This window comes from Lithobates pipiens, unplaced genomic scaffold (assembly GCF_037356315.1).
Source record: "Lithobates pipiens isolate NorthernLeopardFrog02 unplaced genomic scaffold, aLitPip1_a1.2 Scaffold_10, whole genome shotgun sequence".
NCBI classification, from domain to species: Eukaryota; Metazoa; Chordata; class Amphibia; order Anura; family Ranidae; genus Lithobates; species Lithobates pipiens.
In genome coordinates this window covers 120,407,766-120,435,182 of record NW_027507686.1, presented here as the reverse complement: position 1 = coordinate 120,435,182, position 27,417 = coordinate 120,407,766, and the positions used below count along the sequence as shown (strand labels likewise).

The 27,417-nt window shown below is 45.2% G+C and overlaps 1 protein-coding gene across 2 annotated transcripts in view; it reads left to right on the top strand.

The window, feature by feature from the left end:
• MEN1 (menin 1) overlaps positions 1-27,417 on the top strand; it is a 400,397-nt gene that overhangs the window by 300,515 nt on the left and 72,465 nt on the right. For both annotated transcript variants that reach the window (XM_077457794.1, XM_077457784.1), the window contains one exon: positions 26,043-26,130. In XM_077457794.1, the coding sequence (XP_077313920.1) occupies positions 26,043-26,130 (88 nt within the window). The remainder of the gene's footprint in view (positions 1-26,042; positions 26,131-27,417) is intronic.

The window sequence follows — 27,417 nt, the reverse complement described above, 5'->3', positions numbered from 1 at the left end:
CTGACCACAGTGATCCCACAGCTCTGTGCCAAGCTGCATGGAGTATAGTGTGTCTGCCGCCGCTGGAGGATGGAGCCAGGAAAGCCGAGCGCAGCCACTGGAGATTACTTCAACACCACTCCGGAAACAAGAACCCTTTGTGAAGTGGTGAACTGCAAGCTGGGAGGTTTTTAAATTCCTCTGTTGCAGTTCCCTCCGTAGTTTTGATAAAGCAAATGCACGCAAAACATGTAGCTATGACAACCTTCCAGCTTGTGCCTAAGCGCCTTCTGTGAGGTCACTGCTGTGCCAGAGATGAAGGGGAAAGGTGTCCTGAAGTCAGTGGTGTACACGTCCACTGTTCTGTTGTCGTGACTTACATGTTACGCGCACATGCGCTTTGTCAAAGTCCAAAGGACTGACGTCACAGAGGGTGCTTAGACAATATCGACCCGGCTTGGTTGTTCTCTCTGGGGCCGTTTACATCACACAGGTTGCATTTCTATCTAACCTACTGACCACAATCCAGCCATGGCATCCACCCGGAGCTGGCAGGTTTTGACAGCAGCCAGTACGCTCGCCGTCTGGGAACTGAATTTTCTCCCCTCCATTTCCTTGGATGTTGATTGATGTTCCCCCTTAAAAAGATGATTGTTTCCCCCTTATTCTGTGTTGGCTTACAGTTTTTTGTTTTTCATTGTCCAATCCTCCTGTATAACCAATCAGTATAATCCAAAGATTAAAGACTTCTTGTGCTCCTCAATGGACTCCCAAGAAAATTATTTAATGGTGAGTGCAAAAATCTAATTTTTTTGCAAGAATATTGATGGATCTAACAGTTTACTCTGAAATCAGAAGCTGATATATTACCCCTTTTTGCGGAAATGACTTCTAGTGGGCATTTTGCATAACTGCCCATATGTTTGACATTAACTACCTTTTAGTGCAAAATTCCTTCACCTGCAATAGGTTTGTGGGTTTTCCTAGCATAAACTGCCTGTTTAAAATCCAACTACAGTATTTCAGTGGGATTAAAATCTGGACATTCCACAAAGCTAGCCCTTTAACCTCTGTTTCTTATTTTTCTGCCATTTTAAATTTGTGATCATGTGCATAGGATCACTATCACGTTGAAAGATAGATTTCTGGTTTGATTTGAATAGATGTTCTCACATTCTCATCAAGCACACTTTGATAGACGCAGAATATGTAGTTGCCTCAATGAATACAAGCTGCTGTCAGAAACCATGAAATCAGACCGAGACAGAAAGAAGTACAGTTAAATCACACTTGTTTAATAATAATAGTAAATAGAACAATATGTAGTCAAAACATAGCCAGAGGGAGGCGCATGAGCGGCAGCTCGCAAGATGGCCTCGTCCCTCTAGAACTCCGTGCCACCACGGCCCCTTAACCTGCCACTAAAGCATTCAGAGCGCCCGCCTGCACGCTACACCGGGATGAAAGTGTGGGGGAACATCCCTCCCCGGAAATCAATTAATGGCACTGGCCAGAAGGAGCCTAGCCAGGCAGATGACTGCCGCGGCCGGCCCCCTCAGCTATGCCAAGATGGCGGCCGTGCCACGAGGAGGATACACAGACACTGAGGAGGAAACCTCCATTGCAGATCAGGACACCGCTCCTTCATCACCCCCAGGTACTGCAAACACCCCACTGTGTATGGCACCCTCCCCTACATCCACCGAATCCTTGCTGGAAAGAACAGAGATAGGTCTCCCCACTACACCTATGACTGACTCACACACACAGGCATGCTCCTCTGTGAGGGAGAAGCCTATAAAATTAACCCTGCTCCCACTGACCTCACCTCAATGATGCAGGCTTTTTCCCAAATTCTTTCCAGGGGCCTTGCTCTTAATGCAGCCCAAATCACTTCATCCATTCATACTGACCTATAACAATTGGGAATGAGGATTGAAGTAGTGGAAAAGAAAGCGGACCAGTCTGTGGCTAGGATCAATCAGAACTCAGCCAGACTTCAAGACATTAAGGACCAACTAGAAACAGCTCTCGCAAAGATCGATGACCTTGATAACAGGTCACGTAGATAATTCAGGATAAGAGGGCTCCCCAAATCGGTGAAAGAAGCACACGCAGCAGTAAAGTCACTTATCAAAGGACTAATTCCTCACGTAGCTGAACATTGTAAAACAAGGATAAACTTACTCTTTCCCCCATCTATTGTGTATCACCACTGCGCTAAACAAAAAACTTTAAACTAAGCCGCCACTTTAAAAAAACAAAATGTGTACAGTATTCCTTATCTAAACAATAGAATAAGCAGCGCTAAATATAAATCCACACCAGTGAATTCAAAAGTATTAAAAACTATAGACCCAGTCCAGTGAACATGAATTACTAAATGTCACTACACGGTGCAAACCCTGCCCCGAGCATACAGAAATAGAGAAAATTAATTAATAGTTTGTATCGAAATTAATTAACACAAATTATTATATAGTGCATGTCACCAGATGAATAGTGATAACAAATATATACAATCTGTTGAAAAAAATACCCTGTGACTAAATATTATTCAACACTAAAAATAAATAAACAAATAACGAGAATCAAATGAATTGTTTCAAGTTCTATCAAACAATGTCCACTTCCTAAAAACATTGTTACCAACACCACTGTGAAAGCTCCTGAGAACATAATAATATAATGTATCCCAGTAAAATCATAATCCATACGTTGAATCTTCAGATCATAATCCAAATAATGGAATAGTGAAAAAAACATTTAACCACTTGCTTACTGGGCACTTAAACCCCCCTCAGTCCCAGACCAATTTTCAGCTTTCAGCGCTGATGCACTTTGAATGACAATTGCGCGGGCATACAACACTGTACCCAAATGAAATTTTTATCATTTTTTTCCCACAAATAGAGCTTTCTTTTGGTGGTATTTAGTTACAGCTCGGAGTTTTATTTTTTGCTAAACAAACAAAAAAAAAAAAAAAAAATCATGTTTTAATAGTTTGTTATAAAATTTTGCAAACGGGTTATTTTTCTCCTTCGTTGAAGTGCGCTGATTAGGCGGCACTGATGGCTGCATTGGTGGGCACTGATGGGCTGCATTGGTGGGCACTGATGGGCTGCACTGGTGGGCACTGATGGGCTGCACTGGTGGGCACTGATAGGCTGCACTGGTGGGCACTGATAGGCACAGATAAGGCGGCACCGATGGGCACAGATAAGGCGGCACTGATGGGCAAAGATGGGCACAGATAAGATGGCATGGATGGGTGGCACGGATAAGTGGCACGGATGGGTGGCACGGATGGGCACTGATGGGTACCACTGATAGATGGGACTGATGGGCACTGATAGGTGGCACTGATAGGTGGCACTGCTGGGCACTGATGGGCGGCACTGCTGGGCACTGATGGGCGGCACTGCTGGGCACTGATGGGCGGCACTGGGGTGCAGCACCTTTGAGGCACATTGTGGGCACTGTGGGTGGCACTGCTGGATGGCACTGTGGGTGGCACTGTGGGTGGCACTATGGGCACTGATGGGGGCACTGATGGGGGGCACTTACTTTTATTCAGGATGGCACTGCGGTGGGCAGGTGGGCACTGGCAGGGGGCAGGTGGTCAGCTGTATTGCTGGCCGTGATCGGGACTGATGTCCCGATCACGGCTGCCGGTGACCGGCTTTTTTTTTCTCTCCTCGCGCTGTCAGCGCGAGGAGGAATAATAGCCGATTACCGGCTCCGTTCTATCACATGATCAGCTGTCATTGGCTGACAGCAGATCACGTGATAAGGGGTCGGGATCGACCCCTTGCACGGATCGGTGATCAGGCGAGTCTCACGGACTCGCCGATCACAGAGCGCCGACCTCAGGGCGCGCGCAGGCCGCTCGTACCCGGGACGACGTCAATAGACGTTGTCCCGGAAAAGTAGATCCGCGCTAATGCCGTCATTTGGCAATAGCGCGGATCCCAAGTGGTTAACCAGTGTCTCTTGAATAAACAGCAGATTACATCTACACTCCTCCACCACACCGCTCTAGATGTGACTCCTCTCCCCTTATGTGATTACACTCACCCGCTGTATATGCCTCACACTTTCGTGTTTGGCTGGATGTGCTTTTCCCCTTTACAGGGTTTAAATGGGGTATCCAAGTTTCCACTCCAGAATGCAGGGCTAGTGCAATGGCTGTTCTCATAGATGCCACAGATGTTTCCATAGGTGTCACGGCTGTTCCCATAGATACTCTCATGCAACAAAGAAAAGATTTGCTTCCATAGCGTGATGCAGTATAAAACTTTTTAATCACACATAAAAAACTCTCACATTGCACTCACATCAAAGGATTAATAAACACGCCAAATATAAAAATTCACAGCACTCTTGAGTAACCCATACTGAAGCATAGGTGGTCACGGCGGACCCAGGGTATGCAGGAATAATGGATAGTCTCTCACCGCTCCTTAACTGTACCGCCGCTTTACAAGGATCAATGTAAGATGTTCAGCATCCTATATGTATCTCTCTCATTCGCCTAGTAGCCATAATCCGACATGTTTCGTCATAAAATTGACTTAATCATGGATTTTTCAACAGATTGTATATATTTGTTATCACTATTCATCTGGTGACATGCACTATATAATAATTTGTGTTAATTAATTTCGATACAAACTATTAATTAATTTTCTGTATGCTCGGGGCAGGGTTTGCACAGTGTAGTGACATTTAGTAATTCATGTTCACTGGACTGGGTCTATAGTTTTTAATACTTTTGAATTCACTGGTGTGGATTCATATTTAGCACTGCTTATTCTATTGTTTAGATAAGGAATACTGTAGCTGAACATTGTTTGGAACTTGATAGAGAGCATAGAGCTTTTACAGCCCCTTTGCGCTGACGGTCTCCCTAGAGACATTATTGTGAAACCACATTTTTTTAAGGAGGAGGTAATGAGAAAGGCTAGAAGGACAGAAATCCTTAACATACATGGTGATGCTATCCAGATATTTGCTGACCTCTTCCCATACACAGTGCAAAAACAACGATCGCAGAGACCATTACTCCAGATTTTGACGCAGAAAGAGATCCCTTATAGATGGTCCTTCCCACTTCATCTGAATTTCTCATATCGCAACAAAGGCCATAGATTCTCTTCTTTGGGGGAAGCTACTCCATCTAGACTTGATCTCACAGGAGCATCTCCCCACACCTTCAAACAAAGGCCCATCCTCAACATCCTCAACATCAAAGAGACCACCGCCAGCAAGCCCCCTGCAGCCCACATGGCCGAAACAACACTCCAAGAGGTCCAAAGAGACTTTGCCGACATGAAGGGCCCACCTATTATTTTAAACCAGGGATCTCGTTTGTGACTTCTCCTACTCTTGGTGTGGGGGTACACCCCTAGGTCTCTTCTACTGAGGTTTGGTTTTCACCACAGGACTTTCCTTCTCAGTTTGTACACCCTATGACTTACTATATCCTCACCTGGAGTAGTTGGTAATTGCATTATATGCTCCTTCCCAGATGAGCTAATTCTCTCCACAACACCTTTTAATGTTTGTTGATGTTCCCGGGATTGGCTCACCCATTCCAAAGTATAGAAAGTCTTTTTCTATACTGTTTGCTCCCTTAACATTAGTTTAACTGTCTTCTCCTCTGAGAGGATATTGCCCCAAAAAAGTGAGATGGGGAGCTATTTTGCTCCTTTCCCTGGGCCCAGTCTCGCCCGAGCTCCCCCCTGCGTTTGGGAGGAGGTTTGGGTCGGCGCCGGGCCCAGGGGACGGAGCCTAGGGTGTGTTCATGACTCCTACTCTTCGTCTTCTTTTCTTCCCCTTCCCTCCTGCTTCTTTTTGTATTTCCTATCCTCTTCCAGGTTCTCCAGGAACATCTGGCATCACCACTCAGGGTGCCATCATTCAACTTCATGGACGGACTGTTGCCATCACCCAGGCTTCCCACCGGAAGAAGGTAGATCGGGTGCCATTACGGCACTCTCTTCCCCTCTGATCCATGGCTAACACAAAACCAACCACCCTTAATTTCAAACTCCTCTCGCATAACACCCAGGGTCTCTCAGGGATGGAGCCCCCCTAGAGAAATATCTCAATTCTGCTTACATCTGTCATCCCTAAACCAGGGAAGGATTTGAGCGAGATTGGTATCTATCGCCCGATCTTGCACATTAATAATGATATCAAGTTAATGACAAGGATCAGGTGGGCTTCATCCCTAGGAGACAGGGACCGGACCAGATCAGAATAGCGATTTACATAATTTCACTACTTAACTCCCAATGGGATGGTGATATGGTGATTCCCCCCCCCCCCCCCAAAGGGTTTCCTTCTTTCAATAGACCTTCATAAGGCATTTGATGAGAATTGAGAATTTGGCCCACGTTTTATAGGCATAGTTAGATCTTTATATTCTTCCTCGAATGCACAAGTGTGACTGCTAGGCAGATATTCAGACACTTCGGTATTGAAAGGGCCACCTCTTCGCAGTGGCCATCGAAACAGTGGCCATCGAAACTGACTATCGCGATCAGGTCTGACGCTAACATGGGATCAAATGCGGGGAACAGGTAAACAAATGCGCACTATACGCAGATAATCTCCTGCTATTCATCTCCTCCCTTCTGACTTATACCCCTACGATATACAAGATCCTGCAAGAGTTCAGTCATATTTCGGGATTGAAGGTGAATAGGTCTAAATCTATAGCCTTAAACGTCTTGGTCCCCATGTCTCTGCTCACACAACTTAAACAAAACGTCACCTTTACTTGGGATAACCGAAGAAATCCCCTACCTGGGAATAAAGCTCACCCAAAATAGCAGTAAGCTCTTCCAGGCAAACTACCCTCCTATGATACAGAAATTTCCAAATTGAGCATTTCCTTAACTCATTGGGCACTAACAGACCGGCACCCCCCACCATTACCCCTTATGAGCAGTGGTGCTCTAATGCCATGGATCAGAGGGAGTGAATATCTCTGATATATTCTGCTTTGGCTAGCAGGGATGATATTCCGGCATATGCTCGAGCCTGGGAGGAGGACACCAGTTGCTCCTGGGAGCCGACAGTATGGTATCACGCGAGTCAATGCTCCTTTAAAGGTATTTTAAATATGTCCCTGATAGAAGCTAATTTCAAGATCCTAACTAGGTGGTACTATGTCCCCTTCAAGCTGGCAGTGATCTACCCAGGGGCATAGCCTTTATGTTACTGTGGGTGTGACCTGGAGGGCACTATGTTCCACATCTGGTGGTCCTGTCCCTGCATTAGATCCTATTGGAACAAGGTCTTTCATACTCTAAGGAGAATAACAGACGACTCTATGACCCCGGATCCTACCATTGCCCTCCTGAACCGACCCAGTCCCGGGTTACCCAAACACAGGCTATCACATTCTATATTCTTTTAGGAGTCAAGATAACGATCACAAAAGCGTGGAAACCCACAAATGTACCCTTAAGGGGATTCAAGAGGAAAGTTTCATGGATAATGGCACAAAAAATATTGTAGCAAAACGATATGATAGTTTGAAAAGATTTAACGCTGTCTGGGAGCCTTGGGCCTCTTACTGCAACATCTCCCTGTGCCCGGGCACATAACTTTGAATTCTGGAGGAACCTGGACTTTCCCTTTGCCTTTCCTTCCCTTTCCTTCCCTTTTCATTTATTTCACTCTTTGGGACACTCTGCTCCCACCTTCTGATTTAGTGACAGGGGGTTTCTACACTCCCCTGTAGTGGAGCAGGAGAAGTAGTACTTAGGCTAGCATGTAGTGGTTCATAAAGCAGTAGTCCTACCAGTCCACCTTGTTGACCAATGATATATTGTCACATAGGACTGTACTCACGAGCCTGATACTGCTAACAGACCATGGGGGGAGAAGGGGAGGGGGCGGGACGCTGGCCTGGGGAGACCAGGCACTTCCACATAGAGTTCCCAAAGGGGTGGGGTGCCAGAGGGCTCCTGGGCTGAGCGGCTGGCCCCTTCTTATGGTCTCTGGGTGGGTACATGACCTGAGTCCTAGGTACTTATACAGACGAGCTCCAGACCAATAGTTCTTACACCTGCAGAGCCAGGAGTCCTGTTTACGTAGTACTAAGATATCTACTGGGCCACTTTAGAAGTTAATTATCCCTCAAAGACCTTAAAGCGGAGGTCCACCCTAAAATGGACCTTCCGCTCATCGGAATCCTCCCCCCCTCCGGCGCCACAATTGGCACCTTTCAGGGGGGAGGGGGGTGCAGTTACCTGGATAATCCAGGTAATTGCACCCACTTCCGGGATAGCTCTCTGCGGAAAGGGGCGTAGATTACGCCCCTTTCCGAAAGTGCCCGCCCCCTTCCGCAAGTGCCCCGCTGCCTGCTGGGAAACACACAGATCCCAGAGGCAGCGGGGACCGTCCTTATTGCGCAGCGCGAGTCGCGCATGCGCAGTAGGGAACCGGGAAATTAAGCCGAAAGGCTCCATTTTCTGATTCCCATACCCAAGATGACGGCGGCAGCACCCGAGTGACGATCTAGAGATCGGCTTCGGGTGCCGACATCGCAGGCGCGCTGGACGGGTAAGTGTCACTATTTTAAAAGTCAGCAGCTGCAGTATTTGTAGCTGCTGGCTTTTAAAAAAAATAAAAAAACGCGGAGTCCCGGCGGACTCCCGCTTTAAGGTCAGTTTATATACTGTCATTCTAAGGTTCATTTTCTTATTACTATGTTGTGTCTGAAGCTGAGATTGATTCTGTACTGCATCATACTTGTTTTTCTTATTGTCAAAACTCAATAAAACAATTTGAAAGTAAAAAAAAAAAACAGCATTGCCAGGAGTTCAGGAACCGTAACGGATAGTCAGACAAGCCAAACGTCAGGGAGCCGGAAATGAGCGTAGTAAAACAGCAAGCAGGATTTGGAGCCAGAAGGAATGTCAGCCAAGCAAGTCTTTAACAGGAAAGCAGGAGAGGGTCTCTGTAATGCTGACTAATGCCGGCCATACACGGTTCGAATTTTGAAAGAATTTTCTTTCGAAAATCGTATCTAAGAATTTTTGTATGAATTTCGCACCATTAGTGGGCTGCTGCAACAGCCAATTTTCGTGCGGAAATCAAATTTGAGGAATCGGACATGTTGGAAATTTTTGGAAAAACAAACGATATTCTAATCAATGATGGGAGAATCGTGAGAGAAATGTAATAAGAAAAGAACATTTACGGAGAGAAAAGAAGATTCCTGGCCACAAATTCTTTTCTGTAGCAACATGAGGTGAAATTGAAGGCTTGGTTGGTCGAATTTCAAAAATCAATGGTGGCGCCATCGGATCACAAAAAAAATGAACTTTCTGATTTTGATAAGAAAATTAGTTAGAAATTCGACCATGAATGCCCTGCATTAGGCTTCATGCACACGAGATGCCGGTGCAAACTCGCGATTTAGAGGCGCTTTACCGCGTTTGCGTCTAAAAATGTTTAGTTAAGCTAACAACATAGACCCTCCCCAAGCTCAAAAAAACAGTATTAACTATTTCAGCCATTTTGTGAGACCAGAGTGAGTAGCAGCAGCTGTGAGAGCAGCAGTGTACTGGTATTTGGCGTGTCACTTGCCACGTCACCTGCCACAAGTTGTGGATTGTCCACTTGCCACGTGACTTGCCACATCCCCTGCCACAAGTTGTGGATTGTCCACTTGCCACATCACTTACCACGTCACCTGCCAGGTCACTTACCACAAGTTGTGGATTGTCCACTTGCCACATCACCTGACACATGACACAAGTTGTGGATTTTCCACTTGCCACGTCACCTGCCACATCACTTGCCACGTCACCTGCCACAAGTTGTGGATTGTCCACTTGCCACATCACTTACCACTTCACCTGCCAGGTCACTTGTCACAAGTTGTGGATTGTCCACTTTCCACATCACTTGCCACGTCACCTGCCACAAGTTGTGGATTGTCCACTTTCCACGTCACCTGCCACAAGTTGTGGATTGTCCACTTGCCACGTCAACTGCCACAAGTTGTGGATTGTCTACTTGCCACGTCACCTGCCACAAGTTGTGGATTGTCCACTTGCCATGTCACTTGCCACAAGTTGTGGATTGTCCACTTGCCATGTCACTTGCCACGTCACCTGCCACAAGTTGTGGATTGCCAATTGCAACGTCACTTGCCACGTCACCTGCCACAAGTTGTGGATTGTCCACTTGCCACATCACTTGCCACCTGACATGTCACTTTCCACAAGTTGTGGATTGTCCACTTACAATTGCAATTGTTTAAAATATTTTTTTAATGGTTTTTCATCATTTGCCATAATTTTTGAGATTTTTAATGTAAAAAAAATAGGTCACCTTTTAAAACGCTTATGAACGAAAACTCAGCAAAATGCAGTACCGGCGTTTTGCTGCGTTTTGCATCTGAAAGGTGGAAAACTTTTGCGTCTGAACCCATTTTTTTGCTTTTGAAAAAACAAGGTTAAAAGCAACTGCATAAAAACTGCAAAAAACGAGACTGTGTACATGGACACATAGGATAACATTGATTGAGTTCAGGGGCAGTTGAAAAAAGTGTCCAACTGCCTTTGAACGCGTGTTTAACAGCGTCTCGTGTGCATGAGGCCTAAGGCGAAGACAGAGATCCTCTGGGCTGGACAGCTTAACCACTTTAGCCCCAGACCAATTTTCAGCCTAAGGACCAGAGGTTTTTTTACAATTTCGCACTGCACTGCTTTAACTGGTAATTGCGCGGTCATGCAATGTTGTACCCAAACGAAATTTGTATCCTTTTCTTCCCACAAATAGAGCTTTCTTTTGATGGTATTTGATTGCGTCTGCGATTTTTATTTTTTTGCGATATAAATGGAAAAAGACCGAAAATTTTGAGAAAAAAAGATATTTTCTACTTTTTGTTATAAGAAAAATCGAATAAACTCAATTTTAGTCATACATTTAGGGCAAAATGTATTCAGCCACATGTCTTTAGTAAAAAAAATGTCAATAAGCGTATATATTTGTTGGTTTGCGCAAAAGTTATAGCGTCTACAAACTAGAGTACATTTTCTGGAATTTACACAGCTTTTAATTTATGACTGCCTCATTTCTTGAGGTGCTAAAATGGCAGGGCAGTACAAACCCCCCCCCCCCCCCAAATGACCCCATTTTGGAAAGTAGACACCCCAAGGAAATTGCTGAGGGGCATGTTGAGCCCATTGAATATTTTTTTTTTGTCCCAAGTGATTGAATAATGACACAAAAAAAAAAGTTTACAAAAAGTTGTCACTAAATGATATATTGCTCACACATGCCTTAGTTATATGTGGAATCGCACCCCAAAATATATTCTGCTGCTTCTCCTGAGTACGGGGATACCACATATGTGGGACTCTTTGGGAGTCTAGCCGCGTACGGCACCCCGAAATCCAATCACTGCCTTCAGGATTTCTAAGGGTGCAAATTTTTAATTTCACTCCTCACTACCTATCACAGTTTCGAAAGCCATAAAATGCCAAAATAACACAAACCCCCCCCCCCCCAAATGACCCCATTTTGGAAAGTAGACACCCCAAGCTATTTACTGAGAGGCATGTTGAGTCCATGAAATATTTTATATTTTGCCACAAGTTGCAGAAATATTACAATTTTTTTTTTTTTTTTTGCACAAAGTTGTCACTAAATGATATATTGCTCACACATGCTATGGGCATAAGTCAAATTACACCCCAAAATAAATTCTGCTGCTTCTCCTGAGTACGGGGATACCACATGTGGGGCCTGACTCTGCGATCGCTGTAGTTGTGTTTAGTGTTTTGTAAGTGACAGCGATCGATCAATACTGCACTTGGGTGGGCTGGGCGGAGGGGCAAAACGCAGGTGCTAGCAGGTATCTGGGCTGATCCTGCTAACAATGCATTTTTTTGGAACCCTAAACTGCTGGGGACGCTAGTATAGATCTGATCAGATCAGATATTGATCTGTTCAGATTCTATACCACTACGGGAGGTGTATGCTTTGCGCGTGGGTGTTATCGGTACTGGCACTAACCTAGCGCTGCCTGGGGCGACGCAGACCCTGACCCTAAAACCTAATTGATATCACCCGCCGGGTGACCAGGGGGTTAAACCTTTATTGGGTAATAAATGGTGGATGCCCTGATGCTATAAAAAGCAAACTAACTAGCCAGAGTCACCCGTAACACTTATACGGTGATCACTGGTGAAAGGGTTAACTAGGGGCAATCAGGGGGTTCAAATTTTTATTAGGTAGTATATGGGGGTCCCTGGCGCTATATAAAAACCTGACGGGGAACCTAAATAACTAACTGGCTAACCAGCGTCACCAGTGACACTTATACGGTGATCGCTGGTGAAAGGGTTAACTAGGGGCAATCGGGGTTAAAACCATTATTGGGTAGTATATGGGGATACCTAGCGCTATAAAAACCTGGCGGTGAACCTAAAAAAATAACTAGCTACCTAGCGACACTAGTGACACTAATGCAGCGATCAGAAAAATGATCGCTTAGTGACACTGGCAAAAGGGGGTGAAAGGGTTAACTAGGGGCAATCAGGGGGTTAAAACCATTATTGGGTAGTATATCGGGGTACCTAGTGCTATAAAAACCTGGCGGTGAACCTAAAAAAAGAACTAGCGACACTAATGCAGCGATCAGAAAAACGATCGCTTAGTGACACTGGCAAAAGGGGGTGAAAGGGTTAACTCTAGGGGCAATCAGGGGGTTAAACCTTTATTGGGGGGTGGTAGGGGGCTACCCTGGACCTAACACTAACTGCCCTGACAGTTTTTACTTTTACAACTGACACTAAATGCAGTGATCAGTAAATAAATGATCACTGCAATCAGTGACACTGTGACTGGGAGGGGGAGGGGGGGGCGATCGGAGTGGGGGTTTGTGTGCCTACATGTCAGTGTAGTGTTGGTGCACACTTACTTTTAGTCTTCTCCTCGTAGTCCGGTCAAAAAGACCGCCCCGAGGAGAATGACATCACTTCCTCCCTGCCTGTGTATACAATACACAGTGGGAGGAAGCTTCTCATTCGCCAGGAGCGATCGAGAGGGGATGGCCAGAAACAAACAGCCGTCCCCTCATCCCGGATCGCGAAACGGACCGCCGCATCCAGCGGGAGGGGGTCCGATCGGACCCCCTCCCGCTGGAAGGCAAGCACGTACATGTACGTGCTTGTGCCTGTACATGCCATTGTGATTACGTACAATGGCATGCGACAGTCGTTAAGTAGGCAGGACTGATGAGCAGGATATCATCATTGTTTTTTTTGTATTTTGAGGATATCATCAACAGCTGAGTACTTGTGTAGAGATAGGGCTGGGCTCAGCCCTTCCTTCTCTGAGCTGGCCGCTCAGCTGTTGGCTAATTGCCAGCTTCTAACAGCTGCCCACGCTATGAAGCAGAAATGCAACCCTAAACCATATACCATATACCATTTCCACCACTATTGCCTTAGTTTGTATAAGGTTCTTCTCCTGCAGTGCTTTCTTTTAATTTAAACCAAACCTGTGTACTTTTACTGTTCTAAACATCTCTATCTTTGATTCACCAGTCTACAGCATGTTTTTTTCCAGACAGTCTGGTCATTGTATATTCAATAGGAATGGTAAACTTGTTCTGAAGTTCTTTTAGGACAGCAAGGATGTGCATAGTTAATTCGCTTAAGCTTCTTTCGATGTCCTGTGCACGAGAGTCCTGGAAGTGATGGCTTGGGTTCTACAGAGCCCTGATCTCAACATAGTCTGTCTGGGAGTACATGAAAAGACATAAGGATTTGAGGCAACCTACATCCACAGAAGATCTGTGGTTAGTTCTCCAACATGTTTAGAACAACTTCTATGCCGAGTTCCTTCAAAAACTGCGTGCAAGTTTACCTAGAAGAATTGATGCTGTTTTAAAGGCAAAAGATGGGCCTACCAAGTACTGATTTGATTGGATTTCTCCTCTGTTCATTTACTTTCCATTTTGTTAAAGTGGTTGTATACTTTTTTTTTTTACTTTTACCTACAGGAAAGCCTATAATAAGGCTTACCTGTAGGTAAAAAAAATATCTCTTAAACCTGTACGGTTTAGGAGATATTCCCCTCGGTATGCGCCGCTGACTGCAGCGGTGCATGCGCACAAGGGGATTCTCGGCTGAAAATCTGGCAGTGGCTGACCGGCCGGGATGAAATCTCCCGCGTGCATGCGCGGGAGTGACGATATCGCGGCTTCGGCCACTCACAGCGCCGGAGCCGCGATACCCGGAAGAAACGCAGAGGGAGCATGTCAGCTCCCTTGGCGTGGATCGGGCCAGATGTCGGGGCCTCGTTCTAAGGTAAGTATTTCATAATGAGCTAGTATGCGGTGCATACTAGCTCATTATGCCTTTTGCTTTGCAGGTGGTAAAAAAAAAAACATTAGCGGGTTTACTACCACTTTAATTGACAACAATTAAGTATTAACACTTTTATTTCTGAAAGCATTCCTATTTTACAACAGCTGGTCATTTGTTGGAGCTGCCGTGTACTTACCTAGTTTTGGCAGAAAGTCTTTACTGCATATAGATCTATGTGTATTTTGGATATCCAAGCTGTCCCTGAAGTCGTATCCTTCTGCACTGCCTATTGGCATCCAGAGTTGTAATTTCATGTCACTGGAAGTCGGCCTCTTCCTCCTCACTATTGGCTAGGGTGTATGGATGCATACCCTTGCATTAAAGACACATAGGGGTGTGTGTGTATGTATGTATATGTATATATATATAGTTTTTTTAACATATATGCTGGATGTGTGGCATGTCTATACCCTTGCTAAAATAATAACAGAAGGATACACCTTCTTAATGTATTATTTTTGTATATTCTATGTTGAGCATGTCATCTGGTGCTGACATAATATACCTACTACACTTTGGAAAATAAAGCAGATTTCCTGGAATTTGCTTGAAGAAGGTTGCTTTGTGAAGGTTGCATTCAACACCTGCACTCCTGTTTACAAGATAATAATAGTTTGTTTATATGTATTAATATTGACAGTGATTTTGTGCCATGACCCAGAGCTATTAATAGCTACTATCAAGCTTATAAGTGTAAACCTCTCAGCACCCAGTTGCCAGCTGGTGTCAGCACCATGTATCCAACACATGCTTTAAACTCTTACCACTAAGTTTCCAGGGCATGTATGCCCTTAGCTAGTGCATATGTGTTAACTCCTCAGCACACTTGGGGCAGTGGTATTCATTCAAGGCACCATGCCAAATATTAGTCTCATATCCACTGGCTCTGATCCAGTAGTGACCTCACCGCCTTTCTGCTTTAGCCTGGGTTCACACTGGAGCGATGCGGGAACCAGCACAATTCCAGCACCGGTCCCTACATCGCATCTATCCTACAGGCAGCTCACATTGCCCTCTGCGAACCAATAAAATACAATGCCGCCACTAGATCAGTTCACAGATCGCAGTGCGAATGGTGAACTTGCATAGGAATCAGATTGCATGGGTGAAAACCATGCAGTTGACCACCTTCTAATTTACATCAAGCTACTTCTTCTTTCAATTGACTTGTATAGTCAGCAATTCTGATGCAAACAAAGAGTAAGTACATAGATCAGAAGTTTATATTAAGAATTATAATTCCACACATGTTAGAGCAGTTGTTAAAGTGGCTGTAAACTCGATTCATGAAATTTGAGCTGGGCACATATATCTGCAGTGTTTTCTTATCTCATTAAAAAGTCATGTGGCTTTCTCCTGCTCCATGATTCTGTTATCAGCATAACTTCTAACAAGTTCTTTGACAACCAAGATTATTCCAGCCTAAAATTTGTGTCAGTGTGGGTGCTATAAATAGATTAGCTGGGAGCTTGCCTTGTCACAGAAAAGCTCTGCAATCCTCTGCCTATATGGAGGGGGTGTGTGCCTTTCCTCCAAACAGCTGTCTTGGCTGTATGCAAAGAATTCATTTCCAGTGCTGAACAGGAAGAGAAAATCTCTAATGATATGCACGCTCTAAAGAATTAATAAAGCGAGCAGATATGCATGTAAAACGTATGTAGGGAGATTTGTTTCATCTCTGTCTATCATCTGAGGCTGTTCACGTCCTGAGCATATGTGAGGGTTTACAGCCACTTTAAGCTTACACAGTGCCTTGAAAAAGTTTTCATACTCCTTGAAATTTTCCACATTTTGGCATTACAACCAAAAACGTAAATGTATTTTTTTGTTTTTTGTGTGATAGACCAACACAAAGTGGCATATAATTGAGAAATGGAAGAAAAATGATTAATGGTTTTCATTTTTTTTTTTTACAAATATGTGAAAAGAGTGGCGTGCATTTATATTCAGTTCTCCTACATCAATACTTTGTAGAACCTTTTTGCTGCAATTACAGCTGCAAGTCTTTTTGGGGCTGTGTCTACCAGCTTTGCACATCTAGAGAGTGACATTCTTTTCCCTTTCTTCTTTGCAAAATAGCTCAAGCTCTGTCAGATTGGACGGAGAGCGTCTGAACAGCAATTTTCAAGTCTTGCCACTGATTCTCAATTAGATTTAGGTCTGGACTTTGACTGGGCTGTTCTAACACATGAATATGCTTTGATCTAAACCTTCCCATTGTAGCTCTGGCTGTACATTGAGGGCCGTTGTCCTGCTGGAAGGTGAATCTCCACCACAGTTTTTGCAGACTATTAACAGGTTTTCTTCTAAGATTGCCCTGTATTTGGCTCCATCCATCTTCACATCAACTCTGACCAGCTTCCCTGTCCCTGCTGAAGAAAAGCATCCCCACAACATGATACTGCCACCACTATGTTTCACTATGATGATGGTGTGTTCAGGGTGATGTGCAGTGTTTTTGTTTCACCACACATAGCGTTTTGCTTTTAGTTTGATTTTGGTCTCATCTGACCAGAGCACCTTCTTCCACATAGTTGGTATATTACATAGTTGATAAGGTTGAAGAAAGACACACGTCCATGAAGTCCATCCTGTGTGTGTGTGTGTGCACTTTTATTTCATTATTAAATTTATCATCCCTGTATGTTGTGGTCACTTAGGTACCTATCTAATAGTTTTTTTGAAATGATCTATACTCCCTGCTGAAACCACAGCTTGTGGAACAGAATTCCACATTCTTACCGCTCTTACCATTAAGAACCCTCTACGCTGTTTCCGGTTAAATCGCTTTTCCTCCAATTTTTAGTCTTTTTAAATGCCCTTTCACTGAAAAGTTTTATCCCTATTATGGGGTCACCAGTTACGATATTTGTATATTGAAATCATATCCCCTCTCAAGCGTCTCTTCTCCAGAGAGAATATGTTCAGTGCTTGTAATCTTTCCTCATAACTAAGATCCTACAGTCCCTTTACTAGATGTCTAGGTGTTACCCTTCTCTGTACTCTCTCGATTTACAGCACATCCTTCCTGAGGACGGGAGCCTAGAACTGAATGGCATACTCCATGTGCGGTCGGACCACAGTGTTTTAGAGTGGGAGAATTATCTCTGGAGTTAATTCTCTTTTTAATGCATGCCCATTATCTATTGGCTTTGCTTGCAGCAGCTTGGCATTGCACGGTGTTGCTGCACCTGTCATCTACTAGGACCCCCAGGTCCTTTTACATCCTAGATTCCCCCAGAGTTTCTCCCCCTAATGATTAGATTGTATTCATGTTTCTTGATCATACATCACGGGACACAGGAGCTCATTACATAGTGGGTTATATAGGCACCTCTGGTGATTGGACACTGGTTAACCCCAATTAAGGAGAATTCCTCCCCTATATAACCCCTCCCATATGGGAGGCACCTCAGTTTTTTCGTCAGTGTTTATGGTGGTTTGTCACGTAAAACATGTGCTATGAAGAAGGCTCTGTGCAGGTCCCTGCGGGGGCCTAAGGGCTACAACTAACCGGATCCATATCTCTGGCCGATATTTTGACTCCCAAGATGATATGGTACCCGGGCCTCGTCATCCGAAGAAACAAGGTTTGGCCTGTAAGTCCTCTCCTATTGGAAGACTGGGCTCTGGGAAAACCAGACTTGGTGTACTATTTACATGGTGGCACGAAAGTTTCTGGCAGTCTTTTACAAGGTCCAGGTAGGAGGTTCTTCTGAGAAAGAACCCCAAAAAAACCTGAAGGTTGGCACAACTCTGCCCGCCGTTATGGGTGAAGGCTGGAATCTGTCTGTTTTCAGCAATTCCTGCGGCGAGGACAGGTAAAGGAAGTTAATCCTATATAAATTATATTATGGATTTCTTCATTGAGTAGTAGTATGTCTTACCTGGTTTCTACCACTAGAGGGAGTAAGAGCAGCCTGATGCATACTTACATGCCTTTCAGTACACACGCTCAGTGAAGCCTGGTTCTCCAGATGTCTCTCGTCTCCACTGCAATCCCTGACACAATAAAGGTAAAACAGGGGTCCCACGTAGTCTGGGGGTCCCACGCAGCTCCAATGGCAATTCCTTCCCCCACTGGATACCTGCGGTCCTCGTGCGTGCTCCTCGGCTAATGGAGGAGGGGGGAGTGTGGTTGCGAGCCGTGCACGTCGCTGTAATGCGCAGGCGCCAGGCGGCAGTTTTCAAAAGCCCAGCTTCAGGGGCCTGTAAGTGGAGACACAGGAGCTGTGGGCAGTAAGCATCCCAAGGGATTGGATCCAGGCAAACCTTGGACACCTACTCAGCATCAGGTTGTGCAGTTTAAGCATATATATTTGTGAGATTTTAAGCACAACCATGATTGCACTTTGTACTTGTACCTCTGCTTGTAGCTTAGGACTATGTCTCCTCGTAAGAGGGTCTCAGGGGGAGGTAACAAGGGCACTGGTAAATCACCGCCTAGGTCCAGGGGTTCTAAAAATGCCTGTAAGTTACTATCCCCCCCCCCCCCTGCAACACTGGAGCCAGCCTCACAGGATGAGTCAGTGCCCCTGTCAGGTTTTGCAGCCTCTCTTAATGTCTCAGCCCCGGTATACGTCACTGAGGACTCCCTTAGGGCTACATTGGAGGGTTTTGAAGGGAGGATCATGAATTTTATTTCAGCTTCCCTGAAAGATAGCAGGAAAAGGGGTAGATCCCCTCCCTCTGCTGAGATTCCTCTTTCAGATGACACTTCTGACAATGAGGAGAGATCCCTATCTTGGGACAGGGTTCTTGAGCAGTCGGATGAATCAGAGGAAGGGGAGAGAGTCCCCTCCTCCCAGGCACTCAGAAAACAGGTGCAGTATTATACTGAGTTGGTGCGTACCACATTGAGAATGCCTGCTGCTGAGGTCGCTACATCCTCTGTTACCTCACTGGGAGTCAGGAAAGTCCCACAGACTCTCTTTCCTTTCCAATTCATCCCTTAATGGATAAATTGTTGTATGAGGATTGGGGACATCCCGATAAACTGTTTGCTCCTCCTAAAAGGTTTTCTATGCATTATCCTCTGGAGGAAAGTTTCACCAAGAAATGGGAGGTCCCATCTGTCGATGCGGCTGTTTCTTGCGTGAATAAAAACCTGACCTGTCCTTTGGATAATGCTCAGGTATTTAAAGATCCAACTGATAAGAAGCTGGAAACATTATTAAAAGCCTCCTTTTCCATGGTTGGCGCTGTAGTGCAACCTACAGTCGCAGCCGTGGGGTTGTGTCAGTTCCTCAAGGAACAGGTTAAGCAGATGCTTGGCCTCCTTCCCAGTGAGAAAGTGGAGAATTATGCAGAAATACCTCAAATTCTGTGTTTCATGATTGATGCCATTTTGGATTCTGTCCAACAAGCATCTCGTTTGTCTCTCCTGTTGGTACACATGCGAAGGGCCCTATGGCTAAAGAAGGCTTAAGAAACATTTGATTGGGTTCCCATTTAAAGGGGAACGTTTGTTTGGAGAAGAATTAGACAAATTCATCCAAAAAATTTCAGGGGGTAAATGTACCTTCCAGTCAAAAGGAGCAAATGTCCATCATTTAGGCGTTCTCTCTCTCCCGGAGCATCAAGCTCTAAGCAGTGGCGACGGTCTTCTCAACCCTCCTCTACAGGAGAGGCTCAAGGCCGGGCTCAGGGGCAGAAGAAATCCTGGGGGCGAAAGCCTGCCAAGCAGAGCCCAAAAGCTTCCTTGTGAAGGGGCGCCCCCGCTCGGCCGAGTGGGGGGAAGGCTCCTGCAGTTTGCCGAAGCCTGGTGGGAAGAGATCCAGGACAAGTGGGTGATCTCTGGGCTACAGCTAGAGTTTCAGGAGATTCCACCTTCTCGCTTTCTAAGGTCAAGGATCCCCAGGGACCCAGTAAAGCAAAACCGCTATTTCTGGCCTTATATCACTTACTATCCCAGGGGGTGATAGTAGAAGTGGACCCAAAAGAACAGGGTTCAGGGTTTTACTTGAATCTCTTCACCGTTCCGAAGCCAAATGGAAGTGTCAGACCTATCCTGGATCTGAAGGATCTGAACCGGTTTTTACGCATCCGGTCCTTCCGAATGCAGTCAATTCACACTGTGGTCTCCTCCATGCAAGGGGGAGGAGAGTTTATGGCATCAATAGACATCAAGGATGCATATCTCCATGTGCCAATTTTTTCCGCACACTAAAAGTATCTAAGGTTCGCAGTAGAGCGGCGCCATTTTCAATTTGTGGCCTTGCCATTCGGCCCCTCGAGTCTTCACAAAGATTCTGGACCCTCTCTTGGCAAACCTAAGAGCTCAGGGTATAGCCGTCATGGCTTATCTAGACAATTTGCTTCTCATGGAGAAAACGGTAGCGCTCCTGAACCACGGTGTTACCAGAACGCTAGAACACCTGGAAGACCTAGGTTGGATTATAAACCTAGAAAAGTCGTCCCTACGGCCTACTACCAGGTTGGAATACCTGGGTATGCTTATCGACACTGCTCAGGGCAAGGTGTTTCTTCCAAGGCCAAAAGCCTTGGCCATTGGGGATCTGGTGCGCCTAATTCTGGGCAGGAGATCTTCCCCCATTCGGTTGTGCATGAGACTGTTAGGGAAAATGGTCGCCTCCTTCAAGGCCATTCCATTCGCCCAGTTCCACTCAAGGCCTCTGCAAAGATGCATCCTTGCGGCTTGGAACAGGAAGCCCCAGTCCTTGGCTCTTCCTATGCGTCTATCCCCAGGGACACGCAAGAGTCTCGTCTGGTGGTTACAAACCGAGAATTTGCTGAAAGGCAAAACTTTCCTTCCTCTTCCATGGAAGATTATTACGACAGATGCCAGCCTGACAGGCTGGGGAGCAGTGTTGGAGGAGATTTGCTCGCAGAGGAAATGGTCTGCGATCGAGAAGCTATTGCCTATAAATGTCTTGGAGATCCGGGCAGTTTATATGGCTCTCATAAAGTGGTCTTACAGACTACGGGGTCTCCCTGTTCGGGTTCAGTCCAACAATGCCACAGCAGTGGCCTATATCAATCACCAGGGGGTCAGATGCTCTGACAGTTCCCTGGGATCAGTACAATCTGATTTATGCCTTCCCCCCATGCCCGCTTCTGTCGCGGTTCCTGGGAAGAGTCAAGAGGGAGACAAAGTCGGTTCTTTTGGTAGCCCCGGCTTGGCCCAGGCGACCGTGGTATGCAGAGATCATGAAGTTGGCAGTAGGCAGGCCGTGGATCCTCCCTCTCCGGCCAGATCTGCTCTCACAGGGTCCATTTTACCATCCTGCTTTACACAGTCTAAATTTTACGGTTTGGCTGTTGAGACCCACATTCTGAGAGACCGTGGGCTTTCAGTGCCAGTCATTTCTACTCTGGTCAATGCCAGAAAGCCGGCCTCCAGGCTTTTTTACTACAAAATCTGGAGGGCATATGTTTCCTGGTGTGAACTCAGGGAATGGCATCCTAGAAAGTATGTCATTAGCAGGATCATGGCCTTCCTCCAGTCAGGCCTAGAAATTAATTTGGCCGTAAGCACTATCAAGGTGCAGATTTCGGCCTTGTCAGTGTTTTTTCAGAAGCCACTTGCATCGCATTCCCTGGTGCGGGCTTTCATCCAGGGGGCTATGCGGATAAGGCCGCCAGTCAAACCTCCGGTATGCCCATGGGATCTGAATTTGGTTCTCTCGGCTTTGCAGGGGGCAACCTTTTGAACCTTTGCATCTGGCTTCGTTAGTTCTTTTGACTAAAAAATTGGTTTTCTTGGTAGCCATATCCACGGCTAGAAGGGTGTCAGGACTAGCAGCTCTCTCCAGCAAAGCAAAGAGCCGTATCTAATTATTCATAAGGACCGGGTGGTCATGCGTCCCAACAGGTCCTTTCTGCCTAAAGTGGTGTCAGGATTCCATTTGAATCAAGATGTAATCCTACCATCCTTTTTTCCGGACCCACAGTCCGCAGAAGAAGAATCTTTGCACACTTTGGATGTGGTTAGGGCAATCAGTATCTATCTTCAAGCAACTGCTCAGATAAGGAAAACTGATTGCTTATTTATTTTGCCGGAAGGCCCTAGGAAGGGCCAGGCGGCATCAAAATCCACTCTCTCAAGGTGGATTAGACAGATTGTTTCTCAGGCCTATAGTGTTAAAGGGAAAATCCCTCCTTTTCAAGTGAAAGCGCACTCTACTAGGGCTGTGAGTGCTTCTTGGGCAGTGCATCACCAGGCCTCCCTGGCTCAGATCTGTAAGGCTGCAACTTGGTCATCAGTCCACACATTCACCAGATTCTATAAGGTGGATGTCAGAGGGCAAGAGGATATCGCCTTTGTGTGCTGCAGGCTGCAGTTTAGGTCCTCCGGTCCATGGCGGTCTATAATTATGATCTGTGTCTCCCTCCCCTCAATCTGAGCATTGCTTTGGGACTTCCCACTATGTAATGAGCTCCTGTGTCCCATGATGTATGATCAAGAAAATAGGATTTTTATATACAGCTTACCTGTAAAATCCTTTTTTTGAGAGTACATCACGGGACACAGGGCTCCTGCCCCTCTTGGGTTTTACGTGGTTTCCTATTGCTTTGCTACAAAACTGAGGTGCCTCCCATATGGGAGGGGTTATATAGGGGAGGAATTCTCCTTAATTGGGGTTAACCAGTGTCCAATCACCAGAGGTGCCTATATAACCCACTATGTAATGAGCTCCTGTGACCCGTGATGTACTCTCAAGAAAAGGATTTTACAGGTAAGCTGTAAATAAAAATTCTATTTTTTGCCACCTAAATGTATTATTTCACATTTTTCCACATTAAGCACTTGCTTACTGGGCGCCTAAACCCCCCTCCTGCCTAGAACAATTTTCAGCTTTTAGAGCTGTCACTCTTTGAATGACAATTGGCCGGTCATACAACACTGTACCCAAGTGACATTTTTATCACTGTTTTCCCACAAATTGAGCTTTCTTTTGGTGGTATTTGATCACCTCTAGGTTTTTTTTTTTTTAAGACCGACATTTTTAACTATTTTATATTTCAATACATTTTGCAAACAGGTCATTTTTCTCCTTCATTAATGTACGCTGATGGGGCTGCACTGATGGGCACTGATAAGGCGGCACTGATGAGGTGGCATTGGTGGACACTGAGATGGCACTGATGGGGTTACTGAAGGTCATTAATAGGTGGCACTGATGGGTGTTAATGATGGGTACTGATAGTTAGCACTACTAGGTGGTACTGATTGGCACCACTGTTGGGCATTGATAGGTGACACTCGTAGACATTGACAGGTGGCACTGATTGCTGGCACTTATGTACTGGTGGGCACTGATTCATGGCACTGGCAGGCGGTACTGGTGGGCACATATAAAGCAGCTTTGCCACTTCCTCTTCCGGACCGATGTCCCTTTAACAGAAGCTGGTGATTGCTGTCAGCGTGAGAAGAAAAAAAGATTACCGCTCTTCTGTTTACATCACGTGATCAGCTGTCATTGGCTGACAGCTGATCACTTGGTAAGGGGCCGGGATCGACCCCTTACTCCTCTTTCCTTACTTCAAAGACATGCAGGTAGGTTAATTGGCTTCTGTCCAAAATTGATCCTAGTATATGAATGGAGACCTTGGATTGTGGGCTCCTCGAGGGGAGGGATGGATGTGAGTGTGCAATGTACAGGGATAGGGACAACATGCAATTTACAGGGATAGGGACACTCACTCAGGTTGAACTGGATGGACTGGTGTCTTTATTCAACCTTACTAACTATGTAACTATATAACTCCGATCTGTGATCACCCGAGTCTCATTGATTCAGGTGATCACAGCGCACACCCTTCAGGGGGGCTTGGCGAGTGTGCAAAGGGGAGGACATCTATTGGCAGCCTCCTGGCAAAGCAGATCTGTGCTGTAGCCGTCATTCGCCTATAGCGCAGATCTGAAGGGTTAAACCTCTTTTGCCATGTAGTTGCCCACCCCATTCATTTGTTCAGATCTTTTTTTCCACATCCTGCAGAGAAGCTATTGCCCTGCTTAGCTTAGTATTGTCTGCAAATACTAAGATTGGGGTGTTTATCCCATCATCCAGGTCATTTTAAATAAATTATATAGGATTGGTCCCAAGACAGAACCCTGAGGGACCCCACTTTCCATATTGGACCATATTGAGTACTCCCCATTTATCACTACCCTCTGAACTGAACCCTGTAACCAGTTTTCAATCCAGATACTCGCCCTTTTTGCTCCATGCCGACAGACCTTAGCTTGTATAGTAAATGTTTGTGGGGAACTGTATCAAATGCCTTTTCAAAATCCAGATACACTATGTCTACTGGCTTTCCTTCATCTAGATGGCAGCTCATCTCCTCATAGGAGTTTAGTAGATTTGTTTGGCAAGAAGAGTTTTCATGAATCCATGCTGATTACTGCTAATGATACTGTTTTCATTACTAAAATCTTGTATATAGTCCCTTATTATCTCTTCCAAGAGCTTGCATACGATTGATGGTAGGCTAACTGGTCTGTAGTTCCCAGGGATATATCTTGGTCCTTTTTTGAAGATTGGTGCTACATTGGCTTTTCTCCAGTCAGCTGGTACCATACCAGTCAGTAGACTGTTTTCAAAAATTAGGAACAACGGTCTGGCAATTACTTAAGGCCCCTCGGGTGCAAGCCATGTGGTCCCAGAGGTGCGGTGGTGGACTTATTTATGTTTTTCAAGTCTTTTTCTTTTTATCCTCTGTTAACCATGGTGGTGCTTCCTGTGATGTTTCAGGAGGATAAACATTGCAGTTTTGGTTATTGAAGACCCCCCCCCTCGTTTCCCCTGTGAAGACGGAGGAGAATAATACGTTCAAAACCTTCGCTATCTCACCATCCTTTGTAACCAGAATCCCTTCATCATTCTTTATGGGGCCAATATGATTGGTCCTCCCTCTTACTATTTATGTACTTAAATAATTTCTTGGAATTTTTCTTACTCTCCTCCTCTATATGCCACTAATGCCCCCAATACTACCCACTGAAATACGTGTCCCCCACATTGCTACTCCAAAAGTGCAAATGGGATTTCTTATGGCTTTACACAACTTTATTCCTTACCTGTCTGGTGTGTTCCTTGGCCTTCATGATGCCATTTGTTCACTAAGGTTCTCTAACAAACCTCTGAGGGCTTCACAGAACAGCTGTATTTATACTGAGCTTAAATTACACACAGGTGGACAAATTAGCTGACTCCTGAAGGCAACTGATTCCACTAGATTTTAGTTAGGTGTATCAGATAAAAGGGGCTAAATACAAATGCACGCCACACTTTTCAGATATTTATATAAAAAAAAAAATTGATAACCATTTATCATTTTCCTTCCACTTCACAATTATGTGCCCTTTTGTGTTGGTCTATCACACCCACAACAGAAAAATAAATCAACCAGCATGCTTGTTAAACTCACAAGGGGTAATCCTCTGCATTGTGTAAAAAGGCTGTTTGATCATGTCTTCTCTGTTCCTCCCCTTCCTTTACTGTCCTGAATCCTTCTGCTGTGTTTAGCAGTTTATATTTACTAAAATTATTTCATTTCCATTTTTTGTGTACTGTGGGAGACCAGATATAGTGAATTCAGGGTCCTGGATTTAGTAACACTTTAAGGATTAAATCATGTTTATCTCTCCATCACATTTTCTTTTTTCGCCCATTGCTACATACTTAGATATCCGATGGCTTTGGGTAATTTGGCAGATCTTGAAGACCTTGCTCCAACATCTGGGCGTCCAAAGCCCCTTGAACTCTATCACAAGGTAGGAATCTTCAGTTATAATCTTGTGACTTAACTTGATGTTTTTATACTAGCACAAGCTTTTCGCTGTGCTAACTTTGAATCAATTTGTATACCTGCACTAAATCTTCAAACAGTTTGTCATTAAATCATAGCTAGGGTTGCACTGATACCGGGTACAAGTACCGATACTTTTTTTTCAAGTACTCTCCAATACCGAATTCTGATACTTTTTCTTTGTCACGTGACAGTGGCACTAATATGCAGCACTGATAGATACTAGAGCTGCATGATTAATCGTTATAAAATCGCGATTTCGATTCTCTCCTCTGAAGATCTCTCCCACTGAGAGTAGGCGATTCTTTCATATAAACAAGTGGAGAGATTATCTGCTCACTCAGCTGTCAAAATAAAGCATCCCGGCAATCTGCCAAGTTTAGAACTTGCATAAAACATTGTAACTAACTTCTTAGATCAGGGGTGTCCAAACATTTTTCAAAGTGGGCCGGATTTGATGAAGTGAACATGCCTGAGGGCCGACCATTTTGCCTGACATTCTTTGAACCATTGAAAATTCGGTCTAAGTGTGTCCATCCGAGCGCTAATACACAGCCCAACAAGAATTCTCTTGCCTTTGTCGCACTCGTTCCCAACACACAGACGAATGCTCTGCACTTTAGGGGGCACCGTTAATTCTTAATGGTACCCCACACATTGGAAAATGTAGGGTGCTTTTGGTGCAGTGCAATAAAAAAAAAAACACACACAGACACATGTGCGCACACACACACACATACAGACACATGTGCACACACACACACACACACACACATACAGACACATGTGCGTACACACACACATACAGACACGTGCACACACACACACATACAGACACATGTGCACACACACATACAGACACATGTGCGCACATACAGACACATGTGCGCACATACAGACACATGTGCGCACATACAGACACATGTGCGCACATACAGACACATGTGCGCACATACAGACACATGTGCGCACATACAGACACATGTGCGCACATACAGACACATGTGCGCACATACAGACACATGTGCGCACATACAGACACATGTGCGCACACACACATACAGACACATGTGCGCACACACATACAGACACATGTGCGCACACACATACAGACACATGTGCGCACACACACACATACAGACACATGTGCGCACACACACACATACAGACACATGTGCGCACACACACATACAGACACATGTGCGCACACACACATACAGACACATGTGCGCACACACACATACAGACACAT